The sequence below is a fragment of the Solanum tuberosum genome, unplaced genomic scaffold (assembly GCF_000226075.1).
Source record: "Solanum tuberosum cultivar DM 1-3 516 R44 unplaced genomic scaffold, SolTub_3.0 scf00021, whole genome shotgun sequence".
NCBI lineage: Eukaryota > Viridiplantae > Streptophyta > Magnoliopsida > Solanales > Solanaceae > Solanum > Solanum tuberosum.
The window spans coordinates 1,061,601-1,084,136 of NW_006238947.1; the positions used below are offsets into that span (position 1 = coordinate 1,061,601).

A 22,536-nucleotide genomic window follows, 5' to 3' on the forward strand; every position below is an offset into this window, starting at 1 on the left:
TCTTGGACCTCCAAGTGCTAACCTACCTAATGAGCAAGGCAATGAGTTTGATCAAGTTTACTCTGATGATCAGGTTGGTGCTTCTATCTAATTTGGTATTACATATATTTTGTGTTTGATTATTGGTTCTAGCTAAAATTAGTATAAATTTGTGATGCATATTTAAATTTCAATAACACGGATTATCTCTTCCAGAATCTTGGACCTCTAAGTGCTAACCTACCTAATGAACACGACACTGAGTTTGATCAAGTTTACTCTGATGATCAGGTTAGTGCTTCTATCTAATTTGGTATTACATATACTTTGTGTTTGATTATTGGTTTTAGGTAAAATTAGTATAAATTTTAAATCATTTTTGTATTATATATCCATATCAGACGTGGGATTAAATTTCATTTTTTCTATGTTTGGTTGGGACTATACTCTTAACTTACTTATTTCAAATCAAACGAGCCCTTTTCAAATCGGGTAGTGTTTTAATGAATTTTTTTAGTATTAAAAAAAGATTAATGTATATACTTGAAGTAGTCATTTTCCTCCTTTGTAAAACAAGTTTTCCACATTGATGTTCTTAAAACTTAGTAATGACTTAATTTAAAAATAAAATAAAATATCGTCACACTCATAATCTCCTCGATAGTTTACCTTAAACCTACATATGCAGGTGGCAGGGGCATCAAACGCCCAATTCTCAAGAATAGAGAATCATTATGACGAATCATCAATATGATGATCCAATGCTATCGTGTCTATCAGTGACAACTCCATGAGGCTCTTTGCAGTGGAAAAGTTATTTTCTCAAATGGAAATTGCATGTTTCATGTTTTTGGAGATTATTTTGTTTGATATGACTTGGGCTGCTGGTTTATTTTTGTTTTTTCATTTGGAACTAACGGCCGGTATTAGATTATAGGCTTTTATTCAGTTCTTGACTTGAAATTATTGTTTTGTTAAGTATCGAACCCATTTACCCTGTCATTACATAACCTTTTGTTTGACTGGTGATATATCATATAGGAGATTGATTATATTGCATCTTAATTTATCAGAATATTTTGTATTACCTTAACATTTATGTGATACACTTCATATTATTGTGCTCATATTGGCTTTCAGGTAAGATCTCTTAGGATTTTCTTCATATTTTTGTTGTTCATTTTATCCTTGTCATGGCAATGAATTTGATCAGGTTTATTCTGATTATCCAGTTTATGCTTCTATATAAATTTGTAATCACAAGGCAAGCTACTCTTTATTTATTTGATATGTGTGTCTGATATGATAGAAGTTATTTTTAAAAAAAGTGTTTTTCGGAAACTTATCTTATGGCTTGCACGTCGACATATATTGGTTAGATTTGATAGGTATGATGATTATGCATTAGATGCTGCTAAATATGTTAATTGTCCACTCTACAATAGTATACAACACCAATTTAAGTGTTTCCATGGACCATTGGCTTCAACCCCAAAGAAGAGACGTCAAAAGCTTTTGTTTGAATATCTCTTTCGAGTTATTCTCTAAACCATCATTACTGTCCATAGCTTTAGGAAGTATAGCTGAAGAAGATGATAATTTTGATGCATGAAGAATCACTTTCCTTAAAGAAATATTGCTCGTATACATATTGGGGAAAATACAAGTCATTCTCTTCCGGATACAATAAAATCCTTGTATATACATGTATATTTTTCTTAGGCTACTTCTGGAGAGTCTTTATATTTTATAAAACTTAATAGATGACTTTTTATAACAGTCATGTTCTTTCATGAACAAATGATTTTTCGTAATAGTCATTTTATTTCATGAACAAATGACTTTTTATAATAGTCATGTTCTTTCACGAACAAATGTGTCTGTTCAATTTAAAACCTCTATATATTACAAAATATCCAACATCAACATGGTATTAAGGGCAATTGAGCTTCCGATTGTTGCTCAAACAACCAGTCTTCCAATGAAGAACCTGTTCCTTCTATTCCTTCACAAGTTCCCTTTATTCCTCCAAATGTTCAACACACAAAATTTCACAGCCTTTGATGATGTTTAAATACTTAGTTAATTTCAGGCACAATTAGTGATAAAAAATCAACAACTAGCGATATCTTGTCAAGCTAAGGAACTGCATTAGCGGGGTTGATTCGTCGAAATATAAATTTGCATTAATTGTGTATTTCGTCATCAAGAGGATACGAAGATTCAAAAACCTTTAATTGGATAGTGTAGACATAGAAAATTTATGGGACTCTACAAGATGTATTTGATTTCAGTTAGAATTCTTAGAGGCTACTCTATCCTAAACCCTAACTCATGCATATAAAAGGTAATATATTCCTTTAGAAGAGGCATCTCGAATATTCTGCAAATTCATGGAATATTCACAATCGTGGAATATTCAAAAGATAATGCAGATCAAATAAATCTCATCCTAGTTTGAGAAATACGTCACTATGACCCTTGAATCACAGAGAAATTATAAGAGAGAAGAATCAAATTAAGGAGGAGCAGAATTTGTAACCATATTGTTTTATCAATGACCAATTTAATAGTTTAGAAAACTGGTTTACCCCAAAATTACAGAAGTATCTATACACTCATATATAATAATATACAAAATGAAATTTCGTCAATCTTTACCAGTTGATACTTCTCAAACAACAAGAATCTTCTGGAAATTTGTGGTGAGATAGATTTATTGATGACATATTATTCCCAATAGGTGATACATCATGAATCATAATCGAATTTGATTGAGAAATATTTTGAAAATGAATAGCACTTTGCTTTTGAGATTTCGCTCGAGTAATTGCGCATAAATTTGAGATTTCTCTGAGTTGTAGATGAAATTTTGAGACGATTTTTGGTGCATTATATTCGTCTCATCAAGATTTACCATTTGACTATGATTTTGGATTTTTCAGAGGTCGAGAAGGGATTGTAACCCATAAGTTTCTCATTTGATCCAAATTAGGTAATTATTGAAAACCTTCGCTAAATTATATAGTTATTTATAAACTGTATTAGAATGTATTTATCACATTAAAAGATATTGTATTATATAGAAGCTATGTATAAAAAAATGTCCATCAATTTAGTTTACTTAAATCTTTGAAAAATCAGACATTTTTAATTTTTTATAATTAAAACTAAATGAAATCATTAAACTAAAATATCAATATAGTCTGTCGATTTAGTTCGATTTTTGATTATCCAAGAGAAGAAATGCAAAAAAAGGAGGGGATACATACGTACTTATTGAAAAAGTGTTGAGGGCAAAACCGGAAACTGAAAACTTCTCACATTATACGATATATAGTTTTATCTTCACCCAAGCAAACTCTCCTTTTGTCTTCCATTTTTTCCCTCTTGTCTGCGGCTAGGGTTTTAGCTCAGTCTTCTCCTCACAAGGTTAGCTTCTCTATGGCTCCCCCTACCCCCTAATCTCTCTAATGGGTGTCCAATTTTATGATTTTCTTGGTTTTTTTCTCTCTTTGTTTGTACATGTCTATGATGAATTCTGTGTGTTATGTGTATACTTTTTGTTTGGGTAATAGTATTGAATGTTATGTTTGTGTTTGAATTTTTGATGGGGTTTGGATGAATTGATATTATTAATTAGATTTGGTTTATGTTTCCTGGATCTTAATCTGTTGAAAAATGAAAAAAAAGTTGCTAGCTTTATGGTGGAACTTTGACTGTATACTCTTTCTATAGTAGAACTGTGTGTATGGTAGAATGGGGATTTTTCTTTCTGTTAGATGACACAGAATGGTGGACTTTTGATTTTTGAAGGATGAAGCTTGTATTTTTTATGTGGATTTTGATCATGATTTTGTAAAATTTTTAAATGAATTTTTTTCATACTTTATAACTACATGAGGGGATAAATGACCAATTATTTAATGATACTTCTTTACTTCTTGATTTTGGTAGCTCCCCTAAGCATTTAAGTGGTTCTGTTTTGTCTTTCTATAGTTTGCAGGGAGACTTACTTATTTTGTTATCTTCTTTTTGCATATCAATGACCAATTTAATAGTTTAGAAAACTGGTTTACCCTAGAATATGGATGTGTTGTTTCATAGTCTTGTCTTTGTCAAGTTGGTACTTGTTGTTAGCTATAACATTCATGTATGCTTGTGTGTTAAGCTTCTTATATAGAAGCATTTATTTTTTTAACTTGTGAATTTTCTGGATGTGGTTTAGTGTAGTTTTATGGTCATGGAGGTTGTTACAAATGCAATAAATATGCCAGTTTCTTGTTGCCTGTTATTGAGAAATATTGACTTTTGGTGTTTTTCTGGGACAGATGAATGTAGAAAAGTTGCAAAAGATGGCCGGTTCGGTTAGAACCGGTGGAAAGGGTACCGTGAGAAGGTATGTTTAGTTTTCTGTAGTTTCTGTGACTGTTGCGACATGGAAATAGTTTGTGTTAATGTGTTGAGAAAGAATGTGGGTTTGTTGCTAACTTAAAAGATTGCAATTACTTGAGAACCTGTTTTGCCATGATAATTATTCCCTTTTTCCTTGAGAGCTGCTCACTTTATTACAAAATGAGTGTTTGATTATAAAATTTCCAATTCTAACTTGGAGTTTGATTCCAAGTTTGAAAAAGTGCTCCAAACCTATCTTCCAACTCCATCTTCATAAATTCCAAATAAAGTAGTTGATTCTCTCTTTTGCAAAAAGTATATAATCAAACAAAACTTCATCTTCATCTCCAATTTCATAAATTACAAATAAAATGAAAAATATTTGGAATCTAATGCCCAAACGCCTACTTAAATTAGTAATGACTAACAAGTGTTTGTCCAAGGGTCAAATTGAGTGAGGAAGGGAGAGAAAGGGGACATGAGAAGTGTATTGATAAGGGGCATCTTATTTTTTTCATTCCTGTTTGCTGAATTAGTGCTACTTCTGCAGAAAGAAGAAAGCCGTACACAAGACAACTACAACCGATGACAAAAGACTACAGAGCACGTTGAAAAGAATAGGTGTCAATGCCATTCCTGCTATTGAAGAAGTCAACATTTTCAAAGAGGATGTTGTTATCCAATTCAGTAACCCCAAAGGTATTAATATAATCTGTGTTTCACATAGTTTAGTCATCTGTTGCTTTATTGCCATTCTAATAACCATTGTTTTGGATTCTGTTCAGTTCAAGCATCAATTGCTGCAAATACATGGGTTGTCAGTGGAGCCCCCCAGACAAAGAGTATGTGCTCTGTTCTTTTCTCATGATTTGCACCATTTGAATGTAACCTCAACATATGATTTATTAGTTATAACTATGCCACAAAACAAATTTGATTTTGAGACTAGCATTCTTTCTGTTGGGTCTATAACACATGAGTCCTTGATTGATAGCGGATTTGTGCTTCCTTACGGTTTTAACTCCTTTTGACTATGTCTTGGGGACGCGCATAAGAATTTCTAAGCAATATTTCTTTCCTCTTGCAGAATTGCAGGATATTCTCCCTCAAATTATTCACCAGCTGGGTATGTGCCATTTTTTTAGCCTACACTTTGAGTCGTGAGAAACCTTGAACAATTAAGTATATGTTTTGACTGTTGAAAATTACAATTTTCAGGTCCTGATAATTTGGAGAATTTGAAGAAGTTGGCTGAGCAGTTCCAGAAGCAGGTACCTGGTGCTGCAGATGCGGCTGCAGGTGCTGTTGCAGCACAGGAAGATGATGATGATGTACCAGAACTTGTGGCTGGTGAAACTTTTGAAGCTGCCGCTGAGGAGGGCCACACTTCCTGAAGGTTTTGTTGAACTTACTTTCCAGTGTTCTGATATTAGATTTTGCCTTGGCTTTTGAGTGTTCTATTTCATTTCTATTGTGACACATCTCAAAAGAATTCTTAAATGCTTTTAATAGTAAGCTACTTTGCCCTTCAAAGCATAATCCTCTATTTCAGCATTGCTGCCTTCTTCTATGTCATAGTATTTGTTATTCTATACAAGCTAGTCTTTATATAGTAAGAATATGTCATAGTATCTGTTATTCTATACAGGCTAGTCTTTATAGTAAGAATGCGTGATTACATAGGTCTCCTTTTGACACACATGGGGAAAAACTTTCTGCTTTTTGCTGATGTCCTTATGTTTTGTGTATGATGGGGGCTTAGCAGGTTGTGTAATTGAGGTTGAACAGTCATTTTGGTTGTCATGAGGTAACAATTCTGTAATAATTATAGGGGCCAAGGCTAATGCTATTTGAGCTTAGCAACTAACAGGCCAAGCAGTAACAGTTCTGAGATTGCTTTATAGGGAGCTCTCAACCAGTGACTAGTTCTTTTGGAATTCCACCCAGTGTTTGGTATTTGCTTTGGTCTTGATTGATTTCTATTCGCACCAAGAAAAACTCTTAAAGACTTTTGATAAAGAATGATTGTGGTTACTACTTCCCTATCACAATCTCGAGTAGTACACTAACTGTTTTTAAGTAGCTCGTTAACTTGTTGAAGTTATCTTCTCTCTTAATTACCTTCACACTTTGCTGAGGAAATTCTGGGATTTTAAGTGCAGTTTTAAAACCAAAAGGAAGATTCCAATGTTTATTTTTCAAAGAATTCCGTTGATCACAAGAAAGGTAAGTGTTTTTCCAGCTAATGGAGCAAGGTTTGGAAGGTAATTAAAAAGTACGTTACCATCCATTTGTTCAACGTTTAGTACACAGCAAACAAGTATAACTGTACAAGCAATATGGCTCATGACTATTGACAAGATTATCAATTAGTATCATTTAGCAGATGAAAAAAGTACTTTGTACTAGTTACAATAAGTTGTTGCAATAACCTACTTGCATCCAACAGGCTCATGAGGCACTTGGAGGTCACATAACATTCAAAATTTTGAATACTGCTTGAACTCATTTAGCCACATTTTTAGTTTGTGTCAATTAGCATAACTGAAACTGGTCTACTACACAAGGTTACAATTTTGTACATTATATTTTGTTGCAAGTCCACTGCTGCCATCTTCTGGCTTTCCAGCTAAAGCTAGAAATTCATCCTCATGTGATCGATCCTAACACGCTTCCACTGCTTGCTTCACTCTCAACTATTAGTACTACTGTGACTAGCAACCTTTTTGGGATCACAGTCATCGTCAGATAGCCAATCTTGTTCAGGGCATAACGACTCCTTACCCCGATTAATAGATAATTCTTGGAGAGGGTGAACAAATGATTATATGGAAAGTCACAGTAGATTACTCAACCTCAGTTACTATAGCATTTGTTGCTTCTACTATTTCCTTCTTACACTTGCAAAATATGCAAAACCAGCCTTCATCATATGATGGGACTGCAAATTATCATTTCTCTAGGAATAAGTTTTCATAAATAAAATATGAGCCTGCAGACGTATAGCTATACAGAAGTAGTAAAGTTGTGCTCTGATGCATAAGGATTGGAAGAAAAGGGAGAAATAGAGGATTCAGACAAACCTGCTATTTTCTCAAAGACATTTTTTATGGATAGCGCCGCGCAGTTGCATGTACCATCATCATTCTCAGGAAAAGCTTCTTGCAATTTGCATTTGTCACAGATAATCTGAAAACAGAAGAAGAAACTTTTAACTCTGCATGCAAGTTTGATTATCTATCTATTTATGCAGATTTTTTTTCCTATTTCAGATTAAATGCTGATATGAGTTTTAAGGGGTAGGCAAATAAAGTGCAATTAACAGACAAGCAGTAGAGAAAATTAGCAATTATCTGTCAAGACATGATATGACACCTGAGATTAACTCTACCTCAAAAGCTAGTTCATGAGAGGAAAATTATCAAGTCCATATAAGCAAACTACTCCGTTCTCCAATCAATGTGAGACTTCAACTCACTCTAATAACTCCCTTCACACCCAGGCGCAACTGGAGTACTGATTGTAAGTCCAAATGGAGTGGAACTTTACTTTAATACCATTTTAAGATATGACAAAGAGATCAGACTTAACCTCAAAATCTAGCTCATGAGGGGAGTAAGGTTTGAATCCATATAAATAAACCATTGGTCCATTCCCTATGCAGACTCTTAACATAATCAAATCTGGCAAAGGTGCTAGTTGCATACATGAAGGACCTCTTTAGAATGGTGGAAGTAGTGGTGGAGCCACTGCTGTCAAGGGTTGTCGTTTTACACCCCTTTGTTGGAATATTATATTGGTACATCAACTTCTCAACTTGCTGCAAATGTCAACCTTAACCCGTGAATCATTGATTTTGCAGTCACTCAACGCGTGAGTTTTGATCAATCGTTGTCCTTGGAACACCAATAATGGTACATCGCGCTGATTCACATAAACTTCTGGCAAAGTGTCCATTAATCCTACAGCAGCTGCACGAAGATCATGAAAGGTCGCACGAAGAATCCATCTAGAAGGCTCTATTGGTTTAAATATCTTTGCATTAGGTTTTATATACTAGTTAGTCAATGTTTATTAATTTTTACTAAGGGCAAATGAAAAAAATATACTCGTTCAACTATGTTTGAGCATCTATTTTAGTAAGAACAAGTAAAAGGAACTAGAGTAAGTAATTATTTGTGAAAAGGCTAATATCGAGAGAAAATGATAAATTCTTCATTAACTAAAATGGATAAATAAAAAGAAAAATCTAATTTTAGTATCTTGAACAAGTAAAAAGCAAAGGAGGGTTCACTAAACTGAAATTAAATTTTAGTATCTAATTTTAAATCATCGACATGCATATACATTACAAAAAAATTACACTATCAGTGTAATTTAACATGTATATGGGCATTTTCACAGAATTCAACAATCATACCGGACATATCATCTCCGATAATAGAGATCAAAAGCAAAAGTTAGTTCCATATCAAACCAATCCTCGGCTTAAACGTTGAAATTTCAACGTTACACTTTTTTACAGCGTATGCACTAGTATAAAAACATGTTATCCCAGAAATGAATACATCAAAGTTAATACAGAATTTGGGGTTCCAAATTCTCAACCGGGTGCAGGTGGTGGAGGGGGTGGCTGCATCGACATATGGGGCATAGCATGGTGACCACCATTAAAGTGCTGAGGTGGTGGTGGCGGACGCCAAACATTACCACCCATTGCAGCTGGTGGTGGAGGGGGCCTATTTAGAGGTGGAGCCATCTGTGGGGGAGGTGGAGGTGGCATTCCTCTGAATTGCATTTGCTGCTGCGGAATGCCAGCTGGACCTGGTTGCATAGGCTGTCCCTGCCAAGCTTGTGGTGGAGGCATCTGCATTGGTGGGTAGACATTAGGCTGCATAGGTGGTGGCCGGATTGTTGGAACAGGAGCTGGAGGCATAGGACCATTTGCAAAAGGCCGTGGGGGAATGGGAGCACCAACCGCACCATTGGCTTGTGGAACACCGGGAAGTGTTGGGGGTCCACTTGCAAACATGGTGTGAGGCCTGTTTTTCTGGGTACCTGGATTACTAGAAGCTAAAACCCTCTCTGCATATCATCCACAACAAATCAGAATGTATTAGAAAAGTAATGATTGCACAATTAAAACAAAAAGGATAATAAAGTTCCTGAAATTCAAAACACCGAGAAGACATATAACAGCAACTCGTGCATTTTGATAAACACCTCACTCATTCCCCTTGTTACCCACTTTGAAGAATTTCAAAATACTGAGTCTTCTACAGGCTTTTGGTTCCAAATCACTACTTGAATTCAAATGACATTTCCAAATTGTGATCGCACAAGCATAGCAGAGTTCAACAATCTTGATCGAAGACAAGTATCCAAATCCTAGCATTCTCAACTTCTTTATCATAAACATAAACTCTTACCAGCAGGGGTGCCATGACGTTCCCCCTTAGTATCTTTCTTGTAGGCATAGGACACTGTAATTTGGCGGTTGCAAAGATATTGACCATTCATTGCCTGCAGAAACACCAAGTTGGAAGTCAGTCCAGATTCATCAGCTAGAAAGCATCTGGCATGGACTAAGGATTTGAAACCTCAAAAGCAACAGTACATTAAAAATCCAGAGTTCTCCAAACATGTAAACTAGTAAATGTCAGATGAAGATGCAAAGTTTGAACTCAAGTACACCACATGGGAGAAGTTGTATCTTTACCAATAACAGGGTCCTCATATTTAACAGGACTTCAAGAAGCTGGTTTAGTGGTGCCAATTAGATCAAGTTACAAATTAGGCACTAGAATAAGAAACAGTTCAAATCATCACATTGACCACTTAAACTTGTCTGAGATAAGATATTCAACGCTTGGAAGATGCATCCTGCACACTACTATTTTTGTAAGTGATATTTTATTGCTATCAGACTGCCACAGCACCCAGAGGGTGCCTCATAAGGTTTCACAATATGTATCAGAATCCCTAAAAATGTAGGGAATCTAGGAAGTCCATCAGTTGCTCACACTCATATACAGCCAGATACTTGCACCACAAAAACAAATTCTGCAAAAATTTGAAATTCACAAAAGAAACTGTGATAATTCTGTCTTCAAAACATCTATGAATTCTAAGCAAACTGTCCAAAATATGCATATCAGAATGATTCTCCATAGATGCTGTCAGGAATTGATTGCAGATCCTATGTACTGACTTCTGTGGCATTACTCATATTGCATCCTGTACACTAATTTTCCAACATCTTCATTTTTGTTTCTACCACAACCATCAGAAACGTGACCTTCCTAATCCCTCAACTGATATTTAAACTCAAGACTGCCCAATATTAGATGAGAAAACTCTCCTTTTAGTTGTTGTCCCTTAGATGCAAGGTCAAGCTATAATCCTAGGACCTTTAACGCAGAGATGCAAACTCTGAGGCAAAGGAGAGGTGCTGAAGGAAAGGAAAAAGGAAAGACGTAGAGAATCAATGAATTTTAGCCACTTCATCCAAGAATAATGTATTCCCCCATTTCAATTTGTTTGTGTTACTTTCTTTTTTAGTTTATTTCAAAAAGAATGTCAATTTCTATATTTAGTAAAATTTCACACCTGACATCCTACATGGCATATTTAAGATTTTGATACATTACACAAATCATTAGTTTAAGACTACAAGATTTAAAAGACTTCTTCATTTTCTTAAATTCCATGCCGAGTCAAACTAAAACACATAAACGGAGGGAGTATTATATATGCAAGGTAAAACTAAAGTTATTTTGTCCCAAGGACACTACTATTATACTAAAACCTTAAAGCAGATATGCAAACTTTGAGGCTAAGGGAGGGGGGGGACGAAATATGTATATGCTTCAAAGTATTTACACACTAGTCACAACTGATCCATAATAACAATTAACGTATATACATGCATACCTAACTATACTCGAGGGGTACAACTTCTACTATATCTGATTGTTCAATTACACAATTTTTAAAGAAACACAAGCTTCCATCTCCTATACAAAGTCAGACACGGATAATTTGGGGCAAAAGGTTTCCAAACTCAACCCTTTTATCATTAACTTGGAGACAATCTCAAATCATATAGAACAATTGATTGCGGCAACTACTTAACCATTTGACTTGTCTTGCAGACATTGAAAGGAAGCACCAATGTTGTGATTGTATTATGATTAAACCAGATTAAATAATAGTACAAACCAGACAGGAAAATACTCCATTTCTAATACAGCATAACCTCCATATCATGCAAATAGCTTATCCTCCCAAGTCTGATTAGAAATGTATCTTAATTTATAATCAAGACTTTAAAAGAAGACAGATCTTCACACACATCACAGGCTCCAAGTCAAAGCAATAGATAATACTTATATATGAACTTCTCTGGACTTGTAAATCGCAACATATCATAGAGCTTTTCAAGTTGTGGTTGGTAAGCAAAGAGGTAAAAGGACAGTCTACCTCAATTGCTGCATCAGAGGCGTCAAATGAATCATAACTAATGAAACCAAAACCACGGGAGTTCCCTGTCTCGGGATCTCTCATTATCTGGAAGAAAAGATAAGACATTAAGATCACCTGTAAATGGTAAGTAAACTATGTGGTCCTAGTAAAATGTATGCATTGTAACTTATACAAATAAAAAAATAAAAAATAATAATAATAATAAATAAATAATATATATATATATATGCATAGTTTGTCATTCAAGCTGGTCTAGCATGTTTGGCTAAATGAATTCTCATACAAAGAGGATAAGTTTGATGGATGAGCTGCCAGCCATTCAGGAGAAGGATAAAGTTTTTCCTGATTTCGCCAAGCATTCAGGGAAGTTTGCGGAGCAAGAAGAAATATTGGAAATGAGCTAGAGACGGAGTTAACTAGCAAGTCTGGGAGGTTCTTAAAAGCTGTGCGGTAGGAAAGGCTATCTTGGTGGCTTCAAAAAGGCCATTATTTCACCAATGCTAAAACGTGGGAAAGTAATTAGAAGTTCCAATCCATTTTTGATTGCACTTATCCCAAAGACCATTAAAAACCAAAGACTATATTAATGAGTCCAGTGGGAAACAACAGTAAGATATTTGTTAAGGTGCTTTCGACCAGATAACAAGGTTGTAGAGGCAAGGCACTAGATGTAATGGATCAACATCTCAAAATGTTTTTATGGAAAGAAGACAAATATTAGATGCATGTTCATCATATTAATACCAGAAGCATTTACTAATATGATGGATAACAAAGTAATGAGGGGCTGTCTGAAGTGATGCAGAAATAGGATGGCAAGGCAAGGTGGTGTAACAGTGGACCACCTACAGATGGCAAGGCAAGGTGGTGTAAAAGTGAACCACCTCCAGCTTTTTGATAATCCGCTAGTGCTATGTGTTTTGGAGGGGAATAATTCGAATGATCCATATTGATTATTAAATGAACAAAAAAAGGCTCAATATTCAACTAAATCATAGTGCACTAGCCATTAGGTCAATATCTCTATGCTAAGTAAGGAGGACAATCATTAATAACATTGCAAGGAACCATACTTTTTCGCCCCTCCCCCAGCCCCCTACCCCCGTAAAAAGAAAGGGAAGGACAATAGAGAACCTGGAGGAATCTACTTCAAAGGGAAAGATGTTTGCTAGAGGATGTACAATACAATACACACTAGCAGATTGCTATAATTTCATAACATAATTTGAAGCATGGATACAAAATAGGCGAGAATTAATAAACAAAAAATAAACCCCCTTTTTTCTTGACTAAGTAGGAAGTTTACACACATCTTAAAAAGCAGCAAAATGAAGAATCATGAATAATATGAAAATAGAAGGGAAATGACTTCAACCTTTGGATTTGAAACAACAACCCCAAAAGCACTAAAAGTGTCGTATAGAAGCTTCTCTTCTACATCCTGCATATAAGATCGAAAAGGATTTTATAAGTTACCAAAAGTGCTATCATGAACAAGGTTATATATGCAGGTGATGTCATACACCTAAATAAAAGCTGCTATCCAATGTCGACATCCAGACACATTTGAATGAGAATAGTACGAGAGTTTGTATATCTTTCTCAAAAAGGAAAAGAGTTTGTAAAATACTATCAAAGATATCTATTGCTTACAGGATCAAGGTTCCCAACAAACAAATTGGCACCAACATCAACACTCTTTTTATCTTGTGATGCCTGTACAAGGATAAATTGTTGGATTAAATAAAATGTAAAATATGTAAGAAAAATCACTATAGCAAGGGAGATGCATCAATGTCATAGCATTACCTTATTCACTCGTATTGGTTTCCCATAAAGTTTAATCATATTCAGTACCTTTATTGCCTGCATCGGTAATGCTTTAGAGAGAGAGAGAGAGAGAGAGCAAGAATATCAAAAACTAAATCCATGGCTAAAAAATATAACAGATAACAAGACTTCAGCAAATAAAAAGTGTAAATGGAAAAACAACCAACACTTACATAGTCAGCATCTTCTTCACTTCGGAATTCCACAAAACCGTATCCTTGATGAGCATTAGTAACTCTGTCCTTGGGGACATAGACATTGACTGCAAATTATATAGGGAACAAATGAGATTTAAAAGAATCTAAATTTTCCAAAAGTTTAAAAAAGGCTAAGAGGATGCCGATGAAAATTTCAAAAACAAAGAGGATGTTAAAGAAGCCAGCTGTTCAGTAAAAAAATTAGACATACCTACTGGACCTGCTTGAACAAACAACTCCCATAACAACTCTTCAGTAATCTACCAATCAAAAAAAAAAAAAATCAGTAACCTGAATCAAGAAAAAAAAATCTCAATTTTCTGAGTCAACCCTGATTGCAACAAGGTATAAAAAACAGAAGGAGATAATCAGGAAGGAGCTAGTGAAAGGGGACACCAGCATCAAATATAGTGTTAACTGCAAAGGGGGGAAAAACAGCGAGAAACTGCAGAGGTAGTAATAATAGACAGTGAGGCAAAGTTTTTAAAGTGACTAATATACAAAATCTTCAAAAACACGTTGAGGCATGTCCACATAGAGACACAGGAGTCAAGGCATAAACCCTCACCAAACAGCTGAGCAGACACATAGCTATATATATATGCTATGGACATAATTATTTTATTTTTGATAAAGGTAAAGTTGTATTCTTCAGCATTAAGGGTATGCTCTCCAAAAAGTTACAAGCTATATCCATAATTACATAGATCCTAGGAAATCAGCCATCTGTTTTACTTCTTCTATATCATCTTCTTTACACCAAAAATACAACATGTTAATGCAATTTTCTTTAACTTTCTGAATAGTGTTAGTAATATTCTCATGATACCTGAGGTTTCTTTCTCTCCAAATAGCCCACCAGACACAAGTAGGTACTATAGACCCCCATCTTTTTTAGGTCTTCCCCCTCATCCAACAGCTCAGAAGATCAGCAGTATGCTATGGACATATTAGTAACAACATTCATGTAAACCAATACTAGAACAAGGAATTCTCAAGCTTTCAGCAAAACAGGCCACATAAAGTCATACTAAGATTAAGGGGGACAAATTTTGATATTATAGATGCCAGATAACATTGAACTCAAACATTTTGTTCTATATAAAAAGTCAATCGCCACAGCTGATCCATAACTGGGGAAAGAATATCCTTTGGGTATTAAGAATACAGCTGGTCTGCTTTCATTTTCATTCCACAATTCTAAGACGGCTTGGGTGAGAACAACTCTAGTTTTGCTTAGAAGAACTAGGAATAAGGCAGAGGAAAATATCCATTACCAGATTGTGATGGGGACTTAGTGTTAGGTATAGACTTTACCAAAAAACATAGTGTTGCTATACAATCATCTGGAGGGTAAACATTTTATAGTGCCTATATCTAGGTAATGATGTATCAACTATCAAGTTATTCTAGCTTGGGAATAAAACATTGTGGTTCCATGAAAATTCATAAATGAACATTAATCATCTAAGTTTTGACATATAAAATTGCCACTTTGAAAAGGCTTCAAAACGTATGTTAAAATGGTTGAAATTGCAAGCTTGCGCGCATCTCAACTAATGAAGAGGTGGTTGAACATTGTCTATGAGGAGCTAGTCAAGAGATAATTAACCAATTTCTATCCAGTCACCCTCACTCTTTTCTCGTACATTGACATCATTAATTTGGCATTAACTATTACACAAACGTTTGATTTATAGAAGGAAGCTAGTCATACCCAGGTTTATCAAATTGGAACAGGAAATCACCTAATCTATTAGCATAAAGTCAAAAGAAGAAGCAACTAATCCAGTCAATTTGGGGAAGTTGAAAATGAATTGAACCATTTTAGTGGGAAACATCTTGAGCGTCAAATTGTATGTATTTTAACCAACATTTTAAGATGTACTTTCTCATCATATTAATATTAAAAGTACTGCAACTTATAGTGTTTTGCATATAGTTTTCAAACATCTAAACTTTAAAATTTAAAACATTGAATTAATCTGGTTCAGCTTATCTAGTCAAATTGACCCTCACAAAGCAAAAAACTGACAAGTAAAAGTGAATGGATGAAGTATTTGGCTCTGCTTCTCATCTTTCGAGAAGCTTTTGTCAATTTAAGGGTGCAAAGATAAAACTTTTTACATATTCTGCCAGTAACAGTGACTATTTGTGTTGTGATTGAATCAGCTGTTCCATTTCTTTCTGTTAGTAGGATTTCATAACTAGTCCCATTCCAGATACTGGAAACTGGACAGAAGCGTCGAGAAAGCGAAACCCTAGGAGGATTAGAAGGAAGGAGAGATACCTGAGGGTCGAGGTTTCCGACATAGGCGGTGGCGTCTTGGTTGCGCTCCGCCGAGTGTTGGCCGAGAAGGTTTGCTCCCACACCCGGGGCGATACGGGTCGTCATACTCACAACTCTCCTTCACTAAAAGATTTGGCGTTTAATTAAGTCAATTGACACATATTATTATAGTCGGAATGATTGGGACACCTGTATTCAAAAGACGGACTCGTGATTTGAAGATTTCGCCTGCATTAATACTAGCTAGATTCGAACCTAATATTACTGGTGGTTTTCTAGCTAGTGCCAATAGCACAAAGACACTCCTATGTTTCTTATGGGTACACTGTTTTTGAAGTTAATGGGTGCACATACACCCCTCCTATAGGCGTGGATCCGCCTCTACCTATACTTTGGCTCTGTTTGCTAGTTAAACTTTCTTACTTGTCAATTTTTCAATTAAATCTTTAAACTTATAAGAACACAACATTTTACTCGGTTTTAAATCACAATTTGCTCGCTTTCAAATACATGCAATTGCATAACTTTCCAACTAAGCAATATTAATATCACATAAATTCAGTTAATAGTGAGAGAGTTTTAAAATATTGTGTTCTCATGAATTTAACGATTTAATTGGCAAAGTGATTAATAGAAGAGTTCAACTGACAAATAGAATCAAGTACATGGTCTTCAGAATCACTCTGTCATTAGTATATAATTATTTATTTACGTATTTATCTATAGGCATCAAGATACGTCAAAGGCTCATAGGCAGCTTATTTATAGGCGTTATTATAATCACATGATTTCTACGTCAATCTAATTGTTATGTTGTCCATATCAACATGAAATACTAATCAACTAATTACAAAGCTCTTAAGGCATCAGCAAGGCGACAACGTATCAATAGCTAACTAACTAAGCAATGACAATTTATTCAAGAAGATTTTTATGTCGCTCTTAGTATGTGGCAATAACAAAACAAAACTAATTCCAACAAGGAAAGCTCACATGTATACATATAATATAACTCCATCAACCGACTTCTAAGACATTTGATGTGATTTTCTGAATGATTATGAAAGTAATTTGCAATAGCTTTTGTTGACTTTAATTTTTACAACTCACATCATTTCACAACTTAAAATACAACTACTGAACAATTTGAATATGTTTTACCATATCCTTCTTTAACTTATTTATCATCCATAGTTTTACCTCGAAGACCAAAATTGATTTAAACATTCTGAAAGGATGGGATTTATTCATTATTTGATCTTCCAATCAATAAATAAATAGACTTTAACTTTATCTTTGAATGGTTAGATTAAGAATTTAAGAAATCTTCTTTCTAAATATCCAATTTTTTCTTTCAATTTCCTAAGTTTTCCATAAAATTTTCCCTAACATTTAGGACTTTGAATTAAGTTAGTCAAGTTTTCATATTATTGAACAAAGTTTATAAAAACAAGATTCAGGTTAGTGTATTTCAATAACATCTTTTTAACTTAAAATATGTTTTACTGAAATAAACAAATATTAATTACTACTCTTGCATGTTTTTCAATGAAGCTAGAGATTTGTGTCATAAGAATAATATAGCTATAAATTACAATAACGAAAAAGATGAACGCGACACAAACTTCTTGCATACTTAATTTTTATTTATGACATAAAATCTCAAGCTTTCATAGATAACATCTGTTAGTACTAATATTTATTTATATTGGTAAATAAAAGTAATTTTCAGTTAGGCAAGATATTAGTAATTTGATTGAAATACACTAACGTCAATCTTGTTTTAAAAACTTGACTAGTTTATTCAAAATCCTAACTAATATATTAGGCAAAGTTTTACTTTAAAACTTAGAAAATTGATAACTTGGGCCTTGGAGATTTTTTTAAAAGTCTTTTTATTAAGAGAAAAAGCTCAAATAATATGTATCAGTCTTTTGAGAAAAAAGTTCATCTATGTCATTGTAGTTTAACTTAGTGCTTATTCAAGCCACTATTTTTTTTAATTATAAACATTTTCGAATTTATAAACTATTTTTTACACTTGACCAATATAATTCGACCACATCATTAACTATTTAAAAAAATAATATTTAAATCATGTAAAAATTGCAAAAAAATTGAAGTGTAATAGGTGTGTTTGCAAATGAAAGAAATTCTCAAAAACATACTCCTTTTACATTTTACGTGATGTAGTTTGACCCGTTACATGAAAAGGAAGATTTCTGAAAATTATTATCTTAAAAATATCATTATATTTGTGTAGTTATAAGTCTTCTGAAACTTGTGATCTTACACATATCATAGAGCAGAGCTATAAACGCTCTCTTTAATGCATAAGGCATTTTTACGGTCCTTATGTTTTCCTTATTTTTTGCACATCTAACAAATGTCAATCTACAACTCATAGTTGTAATTTCCCAAATTGAAAGGCCCAATTTTTTTAGTAATAATGAAATTATAATAAACCTTTTTAGCAAAAAAAATATACTATATTTTGTAATTTATTTGTCTTTTTTTAGTTTGTTTTGAAACATTAAAGAATGTTTCTTTTTTGGATCAATTTTTTTAAAATTAACTTCCACATGATATGTTTAAGACCACAAGATTAAAAAATATTTTGGTATATAAATATATATCTTTAGTTTAAGACATAGAAAAAATAAAGCCTTGTTATTAAAAAGAAAGAAAGAACTTTGAATCTCAGATATAAGAAAATAAAAAAAATATTACTACATAAATTCTCATAGTTGACGTGATGTAGTTTGACTCATTACAGAGTTTAGGAAGTTTGACTCGTTACAGAATTTGGGAAGGAAAAGAAAGATTTTCAAGAATTGATGTCTTAAAAATATCATTTGTGTAGTTATAAGTCTTCTTAAACTTGTGGTCTTACAATTATCATAAAGCATGGCTATAAACATAAATCATAGTTATAAACGCTCCTCATTGAGGGCAAAAGGAAACATCACAATAAAGAATTTCAACACTTGACCTGGATTAGGAGCTTTAATACATAAGACATTTTACGGTCCTTATATTTTCTCCATTTTTTCACATATCCCAGCAAACCACATTTTTGGCAAACCTAAAAACCAAAATATATAGTTATTTAGCTCGCATGTGAAAAACATAAACAAATAAAACTGAGGCATATGTCTTAGGCCCTAAATTCGAAGGGTTCAAATTTTTAGTAATAATAAAATTATTATAAGCCTTTTTTAATAAAAACAATTATACTATATTTTGTAATTTAATTATCTTTTTTTAGTTTGTTTTGAAACATTAAAGAATATTTCTTTTTTTGGATCAATTTTTAAAATTAACTTCCACATGATATGTTTAAGACCACAAGATTAAAAAATATTTTGGTATATAAATATATATCTTTAGTTTAAGACCATAGAAAAAATAAAGTTTTGTAATTAAAAATAAAAAAATAACTTTGAATCTCAAATATAAAAAAATATTAAAAATTAAGTCTCCGATTTATTTTTTATTTTAGGTCACTAATTAGTTTGAGTTGTTATATCAAGATTCTATTATCTTAAATAATTCAATTAAACATCGCTTCATGTAAAAGATATTACAGCAAGAACAAAATTAGATTTAACCATACCCACAGCTCAGGCAAGTTCATATCTTAACCAAGTTGAGCGACAAAATGAATCTATAGTTCACCTTAGCCTCATATAGATCGCTGAAAATCATCAAGCGCTCATGTATTAACGAGTTTGCACTGTATGAGACCAAACAATCACGTTCCATTTCTCCCACGTAAACATGGAGATGATAGAATTTACAGGGATTTGTTAGACATAATGAGAAACTGATACTACTAATTACTCATCGCAATATAATGAAATTTTAACATTAATGTTAAGGAAACAATGCATTTTAAGGCTATTTTAAACATTCAACTTTAAACGTTTTTGCTTCCTACTTTTTGCTAGTATGATATGATATATGATATAATGATTGTGAAATCTGTCTTGGGCCAACCATTAGGACAAACCAAGGAGGAGCTAGTGTAGAACTTGTGGATTTGTCCGAACCCAATTTTTTAGTCCAAACCTTGTATACATCTTAAAAAATTCATTAAATATGTACAATTATTTAGTTTAGAACCAAGTAAATTAAAGAACTAGAATTCCGAATCCACCTCTGCCAACCACAACCTTCAAAACTCAAAAATAAATAGCCAACAGAACTCGGGTAAAAGTTGCTTTTATATTTCTAGCGATTCATTAAATATGTACAAATTATTTAGTTTATATCCTAAAATGTGCAATTCTTTCTTTTATTGTGATTTTTAATATGTCGAATGAAATCTACTAAAAAATATTTTATAAACTAAAAATATCAAAACTAAACTTAAAAGACATACTTAATTTCAAAATCACAAAAAATTGATAGACCCGTTTTTACTTTAAAATTACTTCAAATTAACTACGAATTTGATATGCGATACCATATCACGATATGGAATCGTGAGATGGAATCATCGTTTTGACATGCGATTTTATGCTGATTTCATATCATGACATGGAATCTCATATTCTCCAAAAATCATGATTTGAGAATTCCATATCATGATTTGGGATTCTTTAAAAGCATAATACATAAATGTGCCCTTTAACTTGGCCTCATTTTATGTTTATGTCCTCCAACTTTAGATATGCACAAGTAGACACTTAAACTTATATAAAGTAGAACAAATAAACACACGAGTCCTACATGGCACAATACACGTAGGACACCACGTAGACAAAAAATGACATGTAGGATGCCATGTAGAACATTTGTGTCTATTTGTTCAACTTTATACAAGTTTACGTGTCTACTTGTGCACACCCAAAGTTGAAGGGCATAAATGTGATTTGAAGCCAAGTTAAAGGGCATATTTATGTATTATGCATTTTTTAAATACAAAATTGACCCACAAGTTTATATTTTGTTAAACATTTATATTTACTAACCATTTATTTCATATGTAAATAAAATTTATAATCAGATCATTACTTTTTAAAATTTATTATTCTCACCAACATTAAATTTATTACTACTTTAAGTTTGGTGAATATAAATGATAAAGTAGGAATTGATTTGATGAATATAATAAGAATGGAGGGAGTGATACTCTTTTGGTTTTCATAATAAAAAAGCATCTCTTTCGGCTACATGTGAAAATGTTTAAAACAATTTAATATGAAAAGGGACAAAATTGGTGATATATGCTTGATAATCACTACTTTCAATATGTTTGATTTCAGCACAAAATTAATGCATTGAAAATGTGTAATTGCACACAAGTGAAACTAGGCATGAACCATTACGATATTGACACAAGTGAAAATTGTCATAGCTTGTACATTGTTACATAATTATTTCCGAGAATATCAAAGGAGTGATGAAATATTTATGGTCTATAATCAGCATGAAAATATAGTTGCGAAGTATATTGATCAACAAATGACTTAAAGTAACAATGTTGGTTCGTCTTTTCGGCCATATGATCTAGATATGCAAGTTCAATGTGAAGTGATAGTACGTACTATGTGAGAGGAATTTATTAAATACTAGTACACTACAATTTATGTTCAATTTTTTTTATTGAATTAAAGTTAGATGAAACAGTTACTCAAGTGGAGAACAAATAGCTATGTAATAATTTATTATGCAATTTTATAGATTTTTGTTTATTTGGTCAGATTGAATAATAATTTGGGTTATTTTAATAATTTTACAACTTATGAGGTTCTTATGTTTATGAGAAAATATACAACACAAAAATTCCATATCGCATATCCAAACAAAACTTCAACTTTTTCTCATAATTTCATATTATGATATCGTATCATGATTCTTTCGTATTGCTTATAGTAACTATATAAAGAAAAGAAACACCTTGGAGCAAGCAAATTGTGCATATCAATTCCAATATTATTGATCATTGTATAATATACCATTTCCACATTATTATTCTTATTGTATAAATAAACCACTCATTATAATTATAATCTTGTATAAATGGCTTGCAAAACCACTCCTCTATTTATTGTATTAAGAGTTTGTTTGACATTGTTATTGTATGTTGGGAGTCCAGAAATATTTATTTGATGAAAAATACTACTCCCTCTGTCCCATTTTATGTGATGTAGTTTGATTCGGCACGGAGTTTAATAAAGAAATGAAGACTTTTAAAACTTGTGGTCCAAAATGAATGATAGAAATTTGTGTGGCTGTAAATCATTTCATTAAGGGTAAAATAGACATTTTATAGTAAAATTGTTACTTAATATATAAATGTGTCATTCTTTTTGGGACTGACTAAAAAGGAAAGTAAGTCACATAAATTGAAAC

The 22,536-nt window shown here is 33.0% G+C and overlaps 2 protein-coding genes across 2 annotated transcripts; one reads left to right on the top strand and one right to left on the bottom strand.

Moving 5' to 3' along the window:
* The first annotated feature begins 3,304 nt into the window (after positions 1-3,304).
* LOC102589720 (transcription factor BTF3 homolog 4-like) lies at positions 3,305-5,938 on the top strand. The gene is made up of 6 exons (XM_006341007.2): positions 3,305-3,411; positions 4,311-4,378; positions 4,925-5,073; positions 5,160-5,216; positions 5,462-5,500; positions 5,593-5,938. Exons 2-6 carry the CDS (start codon positions 4,311-4,313, stop codon positions 5,766-5,768), a joined length of 489 nt encoding a protein of 162 aa, XP_006341069.1. The 5' UTR covers positions 3,305-3,411; the 3' UTR covers positions 5,769-5,938.
* A 2,809-nt stretch (positions 5,939-8,747) lies between these two features.
* Positions 8,748-16,350, bottom strand: LOC102590051 (splicing factor 3B subunit 4-like). Its single transcript, XM_006341008.1, has 9 exons — positions 16,177-16,350; positions 14,098-14,146; positions 13,863-13,951; positions 13,669-13,725; positions 13,513-13,575; positions 13,235-13,300; positions 11,857-11,943; positions 9,804-9,897; positions 8,748-9,459 (listed from the first exon to the last, which is right to left on the bottom strand). The coding sequence occupies exons 1-9, from the start codon at positions 16,279-16,281 to the stop codon at positions 8,978-8,980; spliced, it is 1,092 nt and encodes a 363-aa protein (XP_006341070.1). The 5' UTR covers positions 16,282-16,350; the 3' UTR covers positions 8,748-8,977.
* Positions 16,351-22,536: the final 6,186 nt, after the last annotated feature.

Bases quoted from the DNA above. Each gene is read 5' to 3' on its own strand.
- LOC102589720 (XM_006341007.2), top strand. From the start codon at position 4,311: ATGAATGTAGAAAAGTTGCAAAAGATGGCCGGTTCGGTTAGAACCGGT. The intron at 5,217-5,461 runs GTATGTGCTCTG...TTCCTCTTGCAG, and splicing joins TGGAGCCCCCCAGACAAAGA to AATTGCAGGATATTCTCCCT. The intron at 5,501-5,592 runs GTATGTGCCATT...TACAATTTTCAG, and splicing joins TCAAATTATTCACCAGCTGG to GTCCTGATAATTTGGAGAAT.
- LOC102590051 (XM_006341008.1), bottom strand. From the start codon at position 16,281: ATGACGACCCGTATCGCCCCGGGTGTGGGAGCAAACCTTCTCGGCCAA. The intron at 9,898-11,856 runs GTAGACTGTCCT...GTGTTTCTGCAG, and splicing joins CCTCTGATGCAGCAATTGAG to GCAATGAATGGTCAATATCT. The intron at 9,460-9,803 runs GTAAGAGTTTAT...GATGATATGCAG, and splicing joins ACGTCATGGCACCCCTGCTG to AGAGGGTTTTAGCTTCTAGT.